Below are 17,342 nucleotides of genomic sequence, written 5' to 3'. Positions count from 1 at the left end.
TAAATCTTTCTGCTATCAGCAGCGGTGTAGGATTTAGGTGTTCCTGTAGGATAGCAACAATTTCGTTAAAACTCTTCGCCTTCGGTTTGGCTGGAGTAATCAGGTCCCGCAATAGGCCGTACGTTCTTGTGCCCATTAAATTTAGCAATACCGATGCCTTTTTCTCATCGGCTATTTCGTTTGCCTCGCAATATACCTCGACTCTTCCCACGTGGTCCAGTCTTCTATTGCATTATCGAAGGCAGTGATATCGCCAGTCTTTGGCATCTTGAAAATCTAAGATGGCGCCTCCCGCGCTTTGCCTTCGTCCCCAACGGATCAAAATGATGCCTCCCGCGCTTTTCCTTCTTCCCCGCCGAGTTAAGATGGCGCCTCCCGCGCTTTCCCACTGCTGCTGGCGATTATATTTATTTTACTATCCTGTAATGGCGACGCCCTATGGTCTTCGCGCCTCCTCGATCGCTGCTGCCAACGCCGCTCGCCACGGTATTTTTATTTTTCTATCGCGCTTCAATATTTGCTCCGTTAATTGAAGAACCGTTCCCGTCGTGGAGCGGGCCCTCTGGGACACTTCCCTCCCTCTTAGGTCCGAACACTGCCCGGCTTCGAAGCACCGGCTGCGCCCTGCGTGCTCCACCCTCTCTCTTTGCTTCCCGACTCGCTGCCCGGCCCCGTTGCAGAGCCACCCGATCGAGCTCTAGCCCGCCGCAGCCCAGGAAGGATCAGTGCACTACCTGCCACCAGCCCGATTAGCTGGGAAACCACAGACTGGAGAACCAAGCCTGGCTCTCGACAGTCTCTCCTGCACTTTTCAATTCGATGATTTGGAGGGCGGTTGCCCACGGTCGACGCCCGTTTCTCGAGTTTCTTTGGATTATTTTTTTTTTTTTCTTTCTTCTGGCTTCGACCTTCAATAACGTCGTCTGAGGTGCTGCCGAGTTGCAGGTAAGTTCGTTCCCATCCTCGTCGCCAGTATTATGTCCGTGTATAATTGAGACACGGGCTGCAGGAGTTGATTATAACAAGTCTTTACTGAATGGAGACAACCTGGAAACTGAAACTACAGAAGCCTGCTAGGGCCTTTTATACAGGGGTGGTCACTGCCGGTACTGCAGTCTGAGACCAGTTATTCTCTTAAAGGTACATACACAACACCCAGGGATGGTGATGGAGGAGTCTGAGAGTATGGCTTTGGCACCAGTCTTCAGATACAAATGAGGAGGGCACTGCAGGATCCACTCGCCTTAGCCAATTCCTAATTTTTTGCCTAGGTCGCAGCCAAATGGTCGACCCCGTTTTATTCATTCTTATTCCTTGTAGAGGTTTGCTATGACAGAGTGGCTTAGTAGGCCAGTCACTTTTAGAATCTTACAGCACAGGAGGCCGCCATTCGGCCAGTTATGCCTGTGCCGGCTCTTTGAAAGAGCTCTCCAATTTAGTCCAACTCCACAGCTTTAGCCCATAACCCTGCAAATTAGCCCTCTTCAAGTACATGTCCAATTGCCTTTTGAAAGTTCCCATGGAATCTGCTCCACGAGTCTTTCAGGTAATGCGTTCCAGATCTTAACAATCCCGTGAAAAAAAATTCTGCTCCTAACAAAGTGCCTGCGTCATGCTGCAAATACATCCTCCCAACAGTGGTGGCGCTGTAGCACCTTAGTTTTGCATCTCAGCTCCTCGGCTTATGGTTCAGTGAAACTCCCTTGCTCCGACCAACTCTTACTTCTCGGAGGACGGTGTCAGGGACGCTCAAGTCCACTCCAACTGAGTGGCTCCTGGTGCTGTCCCACATTACCCCGCCTGCCATTCACCGCGACGCCACCGTGCTCAGTGAGATGGAAAAAAATCGTGACCAACACCTCACCACTGACCCAGCAGCGGAGGTCCCTGGCTTCGACCTCCCTCGAAGACAGTGGACAGTGCTCAACCCAATCCACACAGGGCACGGACGATGCAGCCACCCGCTCCACAAGTGGAAGATGAGGGACGACCCGAAGTGCGACTGTGGCCATGAGTCCCAGACCGTGGAAGACATCACATCGACCTACCCACAGATTTGTTGCGGGAGGCACCTCATTTCTCCACTCGGCATCTCAGGAGGCCATCGACTGTAGAGCCGAACTAGACATCCCATCATAAGCTTTCCCCGTCATACGAAACATATACACCTCTGCTTCCAAAATTACTAAATTTTGCTCTTTAACTGTAAATATCAAAGCTTTATACTTTGTCATTTTTATATGACTTTAAAATAGAGGCTGAACCATGTGCAAACTGGTCCAATTATTCCCTGCTCTCTAACTCCTCTTCACCTGAAGACTACTCTTGGTCTTGAATCCCTACGGGCAAAGCCTCGCGAGATCAGCAAATGTAATTTTTAAATTGACCAGTTCTAAACGTATTGTTGATTTCCCCAATAACCACGCCATTAATAAATGCCATCTAAAGGCTACGGGCATTGCAAGTGCGCACACAGGTGCCTCATACATCACCAAAAGTTAAAATTTATCAACTTCACACTGGATTGCTCATGAATATATATATATATATATACACACACATTCTAAACATTATTACCTGGTCATCATTTTCATCTGAAAAGGTTATTGAGGTGAGTTTGTAATTAATCTTCAATAAATATTCATTCACTAGGAAATTTAATGCTCTTTTTTCAAGAGGTTTAACAGCTTCCTATATAAAAAAAACAGAAATGATAATTTGAGTTCACAACACAGCAAAGCAGCCACAAATATTCTGAACGGAAAATACCGAGTGTCTTTCCAACGAGAGAGGGGATCCTACCAGTGAAGCAATTTAATACATCACGCATTCAGAGGCTAGGTGACAACGGAAAAGATTTACCCTCCCTTTAACCATTAAAAGAAATCCTTGACTAATTAACCTTATATTTGAGAAACGTACAAAATTCAGCAGGCCTCAACATATTAAAGAGGAAGTACATTTCAAAATAAAGGAAACGGAACCAACAAAATATCAACGATACCAACTATCAAAGGACAATTTTATTTCACAGTCACAACTGAACATTATCACCGTCAAACGCACCTTAATGCAAGACTCAATTTCTTTTGCTTCTTTAATTACAATGTCAAACGTTTTGGTGAAAATCGATCACATTTATACCTAACAAATTCTATTAAATCTTACTTAGGCAGCAGTGAGTGGCAAATGATCAAAAACCAAGTATTTTACCAAGCCAGGGCTCAATTTGGTGTGGGGTGATGCAGGGTACAGAATGTCGCTGCTGTGCTAAGACCTTCAATATACACGCCTTGGAGCTCATAGACTCAATCATCGAATCCTACAGCACAGAAAGGGGGCCATTTGGCCTGTCCTGACTCTTTGGTAGAGCTAATCAATTAGTCCCACACCCCCCCCCCATCTCTTTCCCAACAGCCCTGCAAATAACTTCCTTTTCAAGTATATATCCAATTCCCTTTCAGGCAGTGCATTGCAATCACAACTCACTGCAGCAAAACAATTTCTCCTCACTGCCGCTCTGGTTCTTTTGCCAATTAGCTCAAATCTGTGTCCTTTGGTTACTGACCCTCCTGCCAGTGAAAACAGTTTCTCCTTATTTACCATCAAAGCCCCTCAATTTTGAACAGCTCTTAAATCTCCTCTGCACCCTCTCCAAGGCCTTGATATTTTTCATGCACAGCATGAATGCCTTTCGAGCATGAATCTAAAACCACTACATCAAAATGTAGTGTGTCTTTAAATAAAAAATAATAAAAGGAAATTTAAAACAATTATGAGATCAGCCACATAGAAAATGCAATTATAATTTTAATCGAGAGTTTAAAATTAACAGAGTACACTGGCGATTAGGAAGTGATGAGTTTATACCACTGATCATCCTGTTGCTTCACCAGCAATCTAATACATTGCATCATTTTATTTTAAAAACAACTCATACATTGTGTTCAGATAATGCACATGAAGAGGCACTCCATCAGACACAAGTGAACTGTGACAACCAAATCAGCAGCAGCATGTTTTTCTACACATACCCCAATTCCAAGTTATATATTCCAATTATATCACAGAAGTCTAACATTTTTATGGATAGACTGCTTCTTTCAGAGGAATTTGAGGATTGGAGTATTCCTTTTCAGGAAACAGTGCAAAATCCCAAAGTTCCAGATAACAATCCAGCTTTCAAGCAGCAAACACAGGAGAAGCAAGGGAACAAAGCAAGCTCTCTCTCTCGGAATTCCCGAGAGAAAACATTGGGCCGGAATTTGCTGCAGGTAATGACAGCGAACTAACAGGGTTCACTGTTATTACCCCTCTGAAACGGACCGCAACTTCAGGATGTAGTGCACGCGTATCCCAACGCGGAAATCCTGAAGTTGCGGTCCATCATTCACTGCTCCGACACTGGCTGCGCTGTGCGCCCATCCCCCATTTCAACCAGTGGAACGGACAAAAACTTTGGGCTTTTCCACAGTAATACAGGAAACTTTCGATTAACCGGCCACTAAATAACCAGAAATGTCGGTTAACCGGCAAAATTCAGGAGTCGGTTCAGATAACTTTTTTTTACTTTTAGTTACTTTTTTTTAACTCATTTCTGGCTGTGCAAGCGTCTAACTGAAGCTGTTGCTAAGCTACAGAGACGCTTGCAAGCTGTGCTGAAGCAAGAGTTTGTTGCTTTAGACGGAGCGCTGAGCTCCGTATCTTTTAACTATAGCGCTCGATTCTCCGGCACCAGCTCGGTCCTGTCCGTGCCGGATACCAGAAAGTTAAATGTTAATCAAAGGATAGGCAAAGCACATATCCAAGATACGTTTTCAGACAAATTATTAATTTGGGAGCGCAGACAGATTTTCTCTCTCCCTCCCCCCCACAATAACTAGAGCATAATTTTCCCCAAAATGTAAAGACCAGATACTCAAGCACCAAAGAAATTACTCCAGGAAAGTATTTGGTTTCCTCAGTTAGCCTGAACTTTTCCAATAAAATCCTCATTCGCCATGACTTTGTGAAACCTTACCTGAATTTCAGGGCTGGATTTATAATTTTTCCGTTCCTGTAAAGGAACATCGCTTTCTGCGAAAGCTGAAAAAGCAAAAAAATAGATTTACACCTCTGTTAAACATCCCAGGTTTGCTTATGCATTATCAAAGTAGAAAAAAAGAGAAAGTATAATGTACACCACCTGCAGCTTGTGTCAGGTTGGCACGAAGGGACTGAATGGTCTCCTTGGCTTTCCGTAGTTCAAATTCCAGGACTGGACAGGGGTTGTATTAAACACACAGAGGAATCCAACCAAGGAGAAAGAAAAATAAAAACAAGGATGGGTGTGAAAATAAAAGAAAACACAGTTTTGAAAACAGAACGCATGCAATCTATGGAATCTGTGAATACATGCAGCAGAGTTTGCACAAGAATAGTTTGGTGAGATTTTTTCCATACTTTCACATTTAATGCTAGAATCTCAGTTCAGGCTGCGCAAAAATATACTGAAAGCATTAAATAGCGGAGTAGCTATACTTAATCCTTATAGCAGCCATTGCTTACGGCATTTAATCTTTAGCAAATTTAAACCAGATTTAAAAATGAAGTTGCTCCGAATGTTGAGCAAAAATCTCATTTGAGGAATTAGTTAAAAGGCACTACAGAGATAATCGCAGCAAGTATCAAAATCATCAGCAGCAATTGTACAATTAAAAAAAGGACACTGGGCTAAACAAAGGGTTCCTTCCTCTTTCAAAGCAAACTATACATCAACCCTAAATAAAAAGCGAAAGCACGCAACACAACATAATAGCAGTTCACAATAAAGCTCTTCATTTGCAGAACACAGGACCCCATTTAGAATTGCCACCATCAAATGCATGCACTGAAATTTAGCGGGTCAGTGCGATGACCATGGCTCTACTCTCTCTGGTACTGAACAGGCTCTCTATATCTGTAGTACGGATATTGGGTCCAATGCAATGTGCGTGATACAATTCGGTGCAGTGTTTTGGAAACATTTCACACAGAACTTTCCAGCATGGAAACAGGCCATTCGGCCCAACAGGTCCATGCTGGCGTTTATGCGCCACAGGAGCTTCCTCCCACCCCTCTTCATCTCACCCCATCAACATATCCTTCTCTTCTATTCTCCCTCATCTGTTTATCTCGCTTCCCCTTGAATGCATCTAGGCTCTTCGCCTCAACCGCTCCTTGTGGTAGTGAGTTCCACATTCTAACCAACAGTCCCCAGTCCCAGTCATAGAATCCAACATCGAAAACCTTCAAACCTTTTGGATTGGAGGTGTCATTTCACCAACATCACTTTTCATCTGGACTGCTAGATGCAACATACTTGTTAGCATGGCAGTTCAAGACAGATTGGCGAGACCAACAAATCATTTGGGCATACTCGAACAACTACTCTACGTGTATATTTTTGGATTCCTGGTTCATATCTGCCACACTCAATAAGAAAGGACTTGTCTGGTTTTCATTGAGTTACTTGGGCTCGCTTCACTTTTTCGGAACCAAAAAGCAGCAGCCGAGTGTTTTCAACCTTAGTCCCGTTGGCTTCTTGCCACCTCTACTGTTGGTTCTGGGACTAACTGATTGTAGTTAGTTGTATACTGGTCCGTATAGATCTATATTGCTCGCATCCTTGTACTGTCCTGACCAATGTAAACTTTTGGTAGCCGTTACCTTCCATTCGCTCAGTGCAGAGATCACATTATCTTCTGAAAGGCATGTTCTGGCAACGGTTTGCTCAGCACCGTTCCCTAATGAGTGAGGTGGGAACAGAGTAGTGCAAGCTGAGCAACCTATAATCATACTCCAGCTCTTAATATTTCATTAGCATCCAGGAGCATCAAGATAGCATGCCCAAACTGTGATGAAAGCTCAAGTTTGGTTTTGTCACTAAATACGGCTCAATCATAGAAACATAGAAGATAGGAGGAGTAGGCCATTCGGCCCTTCGAGCCTGCTCCGCCATTCAATGTGATCATGGCTGATCATCCAAATTCAGTACCCTGTCCCTGCCTTTCCCCATATCCCTTGATCCCTTTAGCCTCAAGAAATATATGCGCTGTGAGGCAACAGTGCTAACCACTATGCCACCAGCACGGTGGCATAGTGGTTAGCACTGTTGCCTCACAGCGCCAGGGACCCGGGTTCGAATCCGGCCTCGGGTGACTGTCTGTGTGGAGTTTGCACATTCTCCCCGTGTTTGCGTGGGTTTTCTCCGGGTGCTCCGGTTTCCTCCCACAGTCCAAAGATGTGCAGGTTAGGTTGATTGGCTATGATAAAAAAAAAATTAAAAATTGACCCTTAGTGTTAGGGGGATTAAATACGTGGGGTTACAGGGATAGGGTGGGATATGTGTTGGTGTAGGGGTTACGGGGATTGGGAGGGATATGTGTCGGTGCAGGCTCGACGGGCCGAAATGGCCTCTATCTGTACTGTGAGGTTTCTGTGATTCTGTGATATCCAACTCTTTTTTGAATATATTTAATGAACTGGCCTCCACCACCCTCTGTGGCAGAGAATTCCACAGGTTCACCACTCTCTGGGTGAAGAAATTCCTCCTCATTTCAGTCCTAAATGGCTTACCCCTTATCCTTAGACTATGTCCCCTGGTTCTGGACTCCCCGGCCATCAGAAACATCCTTCCTGCATCTAGTCTGTCCAGACCTGACAGAATTTTATAGGTTTCGATGAGATCCCTTCTCAATCTTCTAAACTCCAGTGAGTATAAGCCCAATCGACACAATCTCTCCTCATACGTCATTCCTGCCATGCCAGGTATCAGCCTGGTGAATCTTCGCTGCACTCCCTCCATGGCAAGAACGTCCTTCCTCAGGTAAGGCGACCAAAACTGCACACAGTACTCAAGGTGCGGTCTCACCAAGGCCCTGTACAACTGTAGCAAGACATCCTTGTTCCTGTACTCGAACCCTCTTGCTACGAAGGCCAACATACCATTTGCCTTCTTAACCGCCTGCTGCACCTGCATGCTTACCTTCAGCGACTGTTGCACAAGGACCCCCAGGTCTCTTTGCACTTCCCCTTCTCCCAATCTATTGCTATTCAAATAATAATCTGCCTTCCTGTTTTGGGCACCAAAGTGGATAACCTCACATTTATCCACATTATAGTGCATTTGCCATGTTTCTGCCCAATCACCCAACCTGTCCAAATCGTACTGGAGTTTCCCGACATCCTCCTCGCAGCTTACCCTCCCGCCCAGCTTTGTGTCGTCTGCAAATTTGGAGATATTACATCCAATTCCCTCGTCCAGATCATTAATATATATTGTGAACAGCTGGGGTCCTAGGACCGATCCTTGCGGTTCCCCACTAGTCACTGCCTGCCACTCAGAAAACAACCCGTTTATTCCAACTCTTTGCTTTCTGTCCGCCAACCAGTTCTCTATCCAAGTCAATACCTTGTCCCCAATCCCATGTGCCTTAATTTTGCACGCTAATCTCTTGTGTGGGACCATATACTAACTAATGAGGCACTATGCTGCCATGGTGACGTGCACTTTTATCTCCAGCCACAATGGGCAAGATTCATCTTGCAATTTACTGCTGATGAAGCTATGAATGGGAGAGCTGGCCTGAAGGTTATTTCCAGTTCTTTTTATAGATTTTCAGCTGTATACTTAAAACTTTAACTGGTTTAAAAACACAAGAAATAGAAATCTCTGTTGGATACAAAACTTTAAACAAGTCATCTGGTGAGATGATAAATCTTCTGTGGGTTCAAATAAATTGACGACATTCGATGGGTAGGCGCCATTGTACCCGATTGAAACCCAAGACTACTGATTACTCCAAATCACTTGCTGCCAATCAAACATATAGCGAAATGAAGCATTTAACTCCATCGCTGGGAGTGGGGTGGGTGGTAAATAGCAATGTTGATGGTTATGGAGAAATCTTTGCTCCAAAGTTAGGTTGGGGTACAATGGCCAGTTCCTTAGTAAATGAAAAACAATTCATTCAAAACCTTTCCATTAGTGTCTTTGCGTCCAAAAGTTCCAGCTTAATTTTGGGAGTGTCCTCAAAGGCTCACAAACGAGCGCAATTAGCGGAAACTCACCATGGTCCTGGGAGTGTGGCCAGTTTTGTGGCGGGACCTGCATCCAGCATGAGGTTTTTAAAACTAGCACAAAAGATCGCAGAAATGCAATTTGTGGTAAATGCAATTTGCACTTAAAATTCTTTGAACTTTTGCGCCGGTTATGCAGATATCGGGCGAATTGCGTTGAAAAAAAAACAGCACAAAGGAGCGGCGACTCTAGGCCAAAATACCTATCAGATTACCAGCCCCAATACGTCCATATGCATAATACACAACGGGACCTCCCATCATAAATCTCTCTCACTGCAAAGATTTTGTTTCAGTAAAACATAGTGCAAAAGCTAGTGAACATCTTCAACAGCACCTCCCAAACCCACAAACTCTACCACTTAGAAGGGCAAGGGAAGCAGGTGCATGGGAACGCCACCATCTCCAAGTCACACGCCATCCTGACTTGGAAATATATCGGACAATCCTTCATCGTCGCTGGGTCAAAATCCTGGAACCCCTTCCCTAACAGCACTGTGGGAGCACCTTCACCACACGGACTGCAGCGGTTCAAGAAGGCAACTCACCACCACCCTCGAGGGCAACTAGGGATGGGCAATAAATGCTGGTCTTGCCAGCGATGCTCACATCCCACAAATGAATTAAAAAAAAAATCAATTTAGATAGTTTCTCTGGCACCAACAGTTGCCCAAAGACAATTCAACTGTGATAAGAACATAAAGAGCAAGAAAACGCTCCATTCAGATCCCAAGTACGATTATGACTATTCTGAGAGGGCCTTCTCTCTCACCAGACTGATACCTGGGATGGCAGGAATGACGTATGAGGAGAGATTGGGTCGATTGGGCTTATACTCGCTGGAGTTTAGAAGAATGAGGGGGGATCTCATTGAAACTTATAAAATTCTAACAGGACTGGACAGACTAGATGCAGGAAGGATGTTCCTGATGGCGGGGGAGTCCAGAACCAGGGGTCACAGTCTAAGGATAAGGGGTAAGCCATTTAGGACAGAGATGAGGAGGAATTTCTTCACCCAGAGAGTGGTGAACCTGTGGCATTCTCTACCACACAAGGCAGTTGAGGCCAATTCATTAAATATAGTCAAGGAGTTGGATATATTTCTTAAGGCTGAAGGGATCAAGGGATATGGGGAGAAGGCAGGGACAGGGTACTGAATTTGGATGATTAGCCATGATCTCATTAAATGGCGGAGCAGGCTCGAGGGGCCAAATGGCCTACTCCTGCTCCTATCTTCTATGTTTCTATCACCTGTTAATCCCCCGCTGCAGCAGTATACTAAGATGCTTCCCCTATTTCTCCTGGGGAAAAGAAAATCAAGCAGTATTGTTAATGTTTCTATTTATTATTAAATTCTTGTCAAGTACAACGCTGTCATGTTTCACTGGCATCTTATTTAAAGCCAAAATTAAAAGCACTGCCTAAAGGAAACAGTATGGAAAAAATTCACATGATATAAAACAGTCAACAAATCATGGCAAAGTTTCAGTTTGGACCAAAAACAAAATTGTCCAATTATGTCTTGAATGAGCTACCGTGCTTCTGATAACATTATGCATGCACAGATCAAAGAACTGATAGATATAAAGCATGGACTGTACACTATTATAATGCACTGTTGATCTGCAGATGCTGTAACATATGGAGTAAAAATGGGGATGAAAAATTTGGAAGGCCAAACCTGGTTTTCTGAAAGATGGTCAATCCTGGACACCGTTTTGTACTTAACCATCTCTCTCTCCTATTCTCGCCAGTCCACCAAAGCAACAGAAGGACGAGAAAGCATTCTGTATTGACGGTATCACCTACCCAGAACTGGCCACTCCACCCACTTTGGAAAAAGGAAACTGTGACCATTTTGCCTGTATAGTGACCTTCTTCAGAAATTTAAAAACCAACAGCCTTATTTCAGTTCTACAAACTGCATTAGACGCATAGGAGGATTAGAAATGATGTGGTTGTAAACAAACGATAATATTTACATAATATAAAGCCTAAGACGATGTGGGTCATTTTCAACGTCACTGCGTGGCCGATAATCTGGCCTCTCGCGCATTCCGGATTTTCATCTCTACCAGTTTCTACCAATAACTTTGCTGATTGTGGCCCACGCCAAGTGCCAGGATGTCGGATCAGGCTCACCACATTAAGTGAGATTGACACCCCGACCGAGAATTTGCTAGTCTTACTGCTTATGTAAAATTCTAATTGCAACAACTCCAAAGTCATTAAAAAAAGGTGATTTTCCATACCTAGAATATTTCAAGGTTTTATAATTTCTTGTAAGGTTCGTTGTTTAAAAAATGCTGTGGATGTACACAAACTTAAATTGCTTGTAGTTGTGTGCCAAGAGTCTTGTATCAGTCACAGTTAATAAAAGGATCATTCACGGGTATTTTACAACCAATCTATTTTTATATACCAGCATTCACTACAAGACAGGGCAGAAGTTCAGAATACGAACATCATTTCCAGGAAACGGAATTCCTTGCTTTATTACAGAGTTATAGACATATGTAAACAAACAGCTCCCATTATTACAAGCAATTTAAGGTTTCTTTTTATGCTAGTTTGTGGGGAGGGGTGAGGGGGAAGAGGTGAAAGACGGGTTGGAAACGGAGGGGGAAGAGGAATGCAAGATTGAAGAAAATGTATTAATCCCAACGGTTCCAAAATTTAGTTGACATTAAAGATTACATTCGTTACATTTACGTCACACGAGAACATAAGAATTAGGAGCAGGAGTCGGCCATACGGCCCCTCGAGCCGGCTCCGCCATTCAATCAGATCATGGCTGGTCTTCGACCTCAACTCCACTTTCCCGCCCGATCCCCATCTCCATTGATTCCCCTAGAGTCCAAAAATCTATCGATCTCAGCCTTGAATATATTCAACGATTCAGCATCCACAGCCCTCTGGGGCAGAGAATTCCAAAGATTCACCACCCTCAGTGAAGAAATTCCTCCTCATCTCCGTCTTAAATGGCCGACCCCTAGTTCTAGACTCTCCAGCCAGGGGAAACAGCCTCTCAGCATCGACCCTGTCAATCCCCCCTCAGAATCTTCACCTCTCATTCTTCTAAACTCTAGAGAGTACAGGCCCAATCTATTCATCTGGCCTTCAGGACAACCCTCTCATCCCAGTAATCAATCTAGTGAATCTTCATTGCACCGTCTCCAAGGCAAGCATATCCTTCCTCAGATAAGGAGACCAAAACTGTGCACAGTACTCCAGAGGTGTGGTCTCACTAAAGCCCTGCACAATTATAGTAAGACTTCTGAAATAAAAACAGAAAATGCTGGAAATACTCAGCAGGTCAAAATGAAAGTTCTGACGAAGGGTCATCGAGCTGCAACGTTAACTCTGTTTCTCTCTCCACAGATGCTGCCTGACCCGCTGAGTGTTGCCAGCATTTTCTGTTTTTATTTCAAATTTCCAGTAACTGTAGTATTTTGCTTGTGTAGCAAGATTTCCTTACTCTTGAACTCCAACCCCCTTGAAATAAAGGCCAACGTGCATGCCATTTGCCTTCCTAATTACTTGCTGTACCTGCATGCCGTGTGTTTCCTGCACGAGGACACCTAAATCTCTGAACACCAATAGTTTCTCACCATTTAAAAAATATTCTGTTTTTCTATTCTTCCTACCAAAGTGAATAACCTCTCATTTCCTCAACCTGCCAGTTACAGCCTCAAAAAGCTCGGTGGCATAGTGGTTAGCACTGTTGCCTCACAGCGCCAGGGACCCGGGTTCGAATCCGGCCTCGGGCGACTGTGCAAACTCCACACAGACATTCTCCCCGTGTTTGCGTGGGTTTCCTCCGGGTGCTCCGGTTTCCTCCCACAGTCCAAAGATGTGCGGGTTAGGTTGATTGGCTATGATAAATTGACCCTTAGTGTTAGGGGGCTTAAATACGTGGGGTTACGGGGATAGGGTGGTGTAGGGGTTACAGGGATCGGGTGGGATATGTGTCGGTGCAGGCTCGATGGGCCGAAATGGCCTCTATCTGCACTGTGAGGTTTCTGTGATGCTCTAATTTGTCAAATATGATTTCCCTTTCATAAAACCATGTTGACTATGTCTAATCATATTATGATTTTCTAAGTGCCCGGTTAACACTTCCTTAATAATAGATTCCAGAATTTTCCTGACGATATGCGTCAGGCTAACTGGCCTGTGGTTCCCCGTTTTCGCTCGCCCTCCTTTCATGAATCGGTGACTTCAGCCAACGACCGGAAGCACGTTTCTTTTTTTTTTAATAAAAAGAGCCCGCTCCCTTCCCGGCTTTAAAATTAAAAAAAATAAATAAATGAGCTCACTCCCGTAATGAACCGGAAGCGCGCATGCACAGAACGCTTCTTCGCAGCTTCTGGTTCAATGGCAGCAGTCACGTCCTTCATGAATAGCGGTGTTACATTTGCTACCTTCCAATTCGCTGGGACCATTCTAGAATCTGGGGAATTTTGGAAGATCACAACCAATGCATCCACTATCTCTGCAGCCACCTCTTTAGAACCCTAGGATGTAGGCCATTGGGTCCAGGGCTTTGTCAGCTTTTTACTGGTCTTAATTACTTTAAGTTCCTCACTCTCATTAGCCCCTGGGTTCCCCACTATTTTTGATATGCTTTTCGTGTTTTCTACAGTGAAGACAGATACAAAATATTTGTTTAAAGTCTCTGCCATTTCCTTGTTCCCCATTATAATTTCTCCAGTCTCAGCCACTAAGGGACCAACGTTTACTTTTGCTACTCTTCCTTTTTACAAAGTTGTCGAAGCTCTTGCAATCGGTTTCTATTTCTTGCTAGTTTACTCATTTTATTTTCTCCCTCATCACTTTTTTGGTCATCCTTTGCTGGTTCTAAAGCTCTCCCAATCCTCAAGCTTAATACTATTCTTCGCAACTTTGTAAGCCGCCTCTTTTAATCCAATACCATCCTTAACTTCTTTAGTTAGCCACGGATGGATCACTTATCCTGTGGAGTTTCTATTTCTCAAGAGAATGTATATTGGTTGAGAATTTTGGAATATTTCTGTAAATGTTTTGCCACTAGTTAGTATTAAAGCAGATTTTCAATTGTCAAAATATTTCATAAGGTAGTGTTTTTAAAAAAAAGTATGCAAGATGAATGTACAGGAAGATTTGATTGGGGGGGGGGGAAGAAAAAATGGGGAAATTTATACTCTAATTCCAACTGCCTCCAACATGGACTTTCCATTAAGGATCACCGACAGCAATCAGGAGCCAAGATCCTGGTCGATTTTTCTTGTAACTTCAGCTTTTATTTTTAATTACTGAACAGATCTCAAATTTACATATGCATCAGCTGAACAACAACTTTATGCTACGACCACAGAGTAACAACTACTTTCAGGAAAATCGTACCATTAGCAGATTCGCACCTGGTCTTCTACTAGTTTAGGCTGCGATTGAAAATCAGACCAAAATGCAGAGATTAAAAAAAAATACAATTTAATTTTGGCAACGCAGTATATTGGGGCACCTGTGTGCTGTGCTATCCCTCTTTTCCATCAGCAAAGCCTCATCTCAGCTGCACTATTGTGTATAAGCAACCAGGAGGGTCAGGTGCTCCTTCTTGGGAATGTGTTTTGGGCCAGAGCAAGGGATTGCCGTTTGTCAAGTACTGTCACTTTGCTTCCAGTGAGGAGCTCAAGAACTTTTAAGCCTGGGGTGGCCCATGCCCCGCCCCCATATCTCCAATTCTAGGAGTGCATCATCTTCTAAAACTACAATGAAAGACTTGCATTTATATGGCGCCTTTCACAACCACGGGACGTCCCAAAGTGCTTTACAGTCAATGAAGTGTACACTTTTGAAGTGTAGTCGCTGTTGTAATGTAGGAAATTGCAGCCAATTTGCGCACAGCAAGCTCCCACAAACAGCAATGTGATAATGGCCAGATAATGTTTTTAGTGATGGTGATTGAGGGTTAAATATTGGCCAGGATACCAGGGCCTGCTCTTTGAAATAGTGCCCGTGGGATTTTTATGTCCACCCGAGGGGGTAGACGGGTCCTCGGTTTAACGCCTCATCCAAAAGACGGCACCTCCGACAGTGCAGCACTCCCTCAGCACTGCACTGGAGTGTCAGCCTAGATTTTTGCGCTCAAATCTCTGGAGTGGGACTTGAACCCACAACCTTCTGACTCAAGAGGCAAGGGTGCGGCCCACTGAGCCACGGCTGACAATACTAAACGAGAGACTAAAAGTTTCATAATGGATGAGTACTTTTTCCAATACTGTAGATCAACAGTGCAGAACAACCAATCCTAATGGATGGAAACAAAAAAAAACGACAGAATTTCACAGATGTAGGAGCATGTCAAAAACAGCAAGGTTCAGTATCAGTAAGACTACAAGCACATAGGAACATAATGCTGTGAAGCAAAGGGATTATGAGATCAAGTTACAGCAACAACCCAGCACGGACGAGTATGGAGGCAGGCGTAAGCAGACAGGTGTAGCATCTTCACGCACATTTTGTTGGGTTTAAATACTGAACCACCAGCTTGCTTTCAGCTATTCAGCTGTAATATATATCTTCCTCTGCTGCACTTCTTTTTAAGTTACTCCACTATTACCAAATGCAATGCTTACAGGCAAACATTTCAAAGAGGACCCCCAGATCTAGGTTGTTATATTTTACTGGTCTTTATCACTGCCGGTGGAGAAATGCAAACTCCACCACAATTACCATTTCTGAAATATAGACTGCACCTTTTTTTGTCGATTAATTTAAATCTGCAATGATAGCTCGCCTGCTTTGGTGTAACATGCCTAAAATGAATTCTAATCTTAGAAAAAACCAAGTCTGCTTCAAATCTAAGGTCTACAGTAAAATTTCTACAACTTTTCACTTTCTCTACTCATTTTAATGGCTATTCAGTGTAAGTATACGATAGCATAGCATACTATAACCTGGCCCTTAACATCAAGAAAACCAAGGAAATCATTGTGGACTTCAGGAAGTCTAAAGGCGGAAGTCACACCCCCATCCACATCCATGGGGCTGTGGTGGAAAGGGTGGACAGCTTTAAGTTCCTCAGAGTCCACATCACGAAAGACCTCTCCTGGTCCCTCAATACCTCCTCTCTGGCGAAGAAGGCCCAGCAGCGCCTATATTTCCTAAGAAGGCTGAAGGGATGTAACCTGTCACCCCTGATCCTCTCTAACTTTTACCGCTGCACAATAGAGAGCATCCTGACAAACTGTATCACAGTATGGTATGGCAGCTGTAGCTCCTATGACCAGAAAGCCCTGCAGCGGGTAGTCAAAACTGCCCAACGCATTACCGGCACCCGGCTACCGACCATAGAGAACATCTACCAGAAACACTGTTTACGGAGGTCACTGACCATCATCAAAGACCCTACCCACCCCAGCCACAGTCTGTTCGCCCTCCTGCCATCTGGGAGACGCTACAGATGCATTCGCACCCGAACGACCAGATTTAGGAACAGCTTCTTTCCCAGGGCTGTCATCCTACTGAACTCCACAAATAAACTCTAAAGCCTGCACATCTGCCAATGCACTTTATTATGTTTATGTATTACAAGCCAAATGAATGTTGAATGTTTAAATGTCTTAATCTAAATGTAAACTCTCGGGAGCTGCAAGCCTACATTTCGTTGTACTGCACTTGTGCACTAACAATGACAATAAAGTTGATTATTATTATTACTTGCAAATTTACATTTGCAATAAAAACTAGATCTGTTCAACGCTCAATAGAAAATCTATCGGAGGTTAAATAGACTTGCTAGCTAGTAGTTCCCACCTTTTGGAAGAATATTTAGATAAAAAAAGCATTCCCACAGAGCTGTCCTCATTTGTGCTGATAGTTAATTAAATATGAACATAAAAATGCCTTTAAATGCAAGAATTTTTCAAGCATGGTTGTGGCACTTTTGTGATCCCAAGATACGTATCTTTAATTACAGACCATTTAAAAATCCACGCCCTTCCGTTACACCAATATACATTTGCAGTTTTCTTCCTGGAAAATCTGCTATAAGCATTAAACAGGGCCAAGGCAAGAAACCTTTTATGGAAAGTATATCAGCAAAACTTTCATTAGTACAGGATTCCTGGTTAATTAAAGTGCACATCACATGCAACATACCACAACATTTGTCCTTGCATCTTCTCGCCCCTCCTATTCTGTCCTCCACAGCTCACATGAGACAGTCCAGCCTACAAGACTGTTTTGAAGCCAACTCGCGC

General features: G+C 43.8%; 1 protein-coding gene across 8 annotated transcripts in view; it reads right to left on the bottom strand.

Moving 5' to 3' along the window:
* Positions 1–17,342, bottom strand: part of relch (RAB11 binding and LisH domain, coiled-coil and HEAT repeat containing) — a 143,775-nt gene that overhangs the window by 98,604 nt on the left and 27,829 nt on the right. For all 8 annotated transcript variants that reach the window (XR_015078559.1, XR_015078560.1, XM_085989267.1 and 5 more), the window contains exons 3-5: positions 5,186–5,257; positions 5,021–5,085; positions 2,578–2,691 (exon numbers count right to left, since the gene is read on the bottom strand). Coding sequence is in view for 6 of the 8 variants with exons in the window: in XM_085989267.1 (XP_085845393.1) it covers positions 2,578–2,691; positions 5,021–5,085; positions 5,186–5,257 (251 nt within the window). In the remaining 2 variants the exon portion in view is untranslated. The remainder of the gene's footprint in view (positions 1–2,577; positions 2,692–5,020; positions 5,086–5,185; positions 5,258–17,342) is intronic.

This window comes from Somniosus microcephalus, chromosome 5 (assembly GCF_052327205.1).
Source record: "Somniosus microcephalus isolate GS21.2 chromosome 5, FLI_Smic_1.0, whole genome shotgun sequence".
Classification (NCBI taxonomy): domain Eukaryota; kingdom Metazoa; phylum Chordata; class Chondrichthyes; order Squaliformes; family Somniosidae; genus Somniosus; species Somniosus microcephalus.
This window is presented reverse-complemented; position numbering and strand designations above follow the sequence as displayed.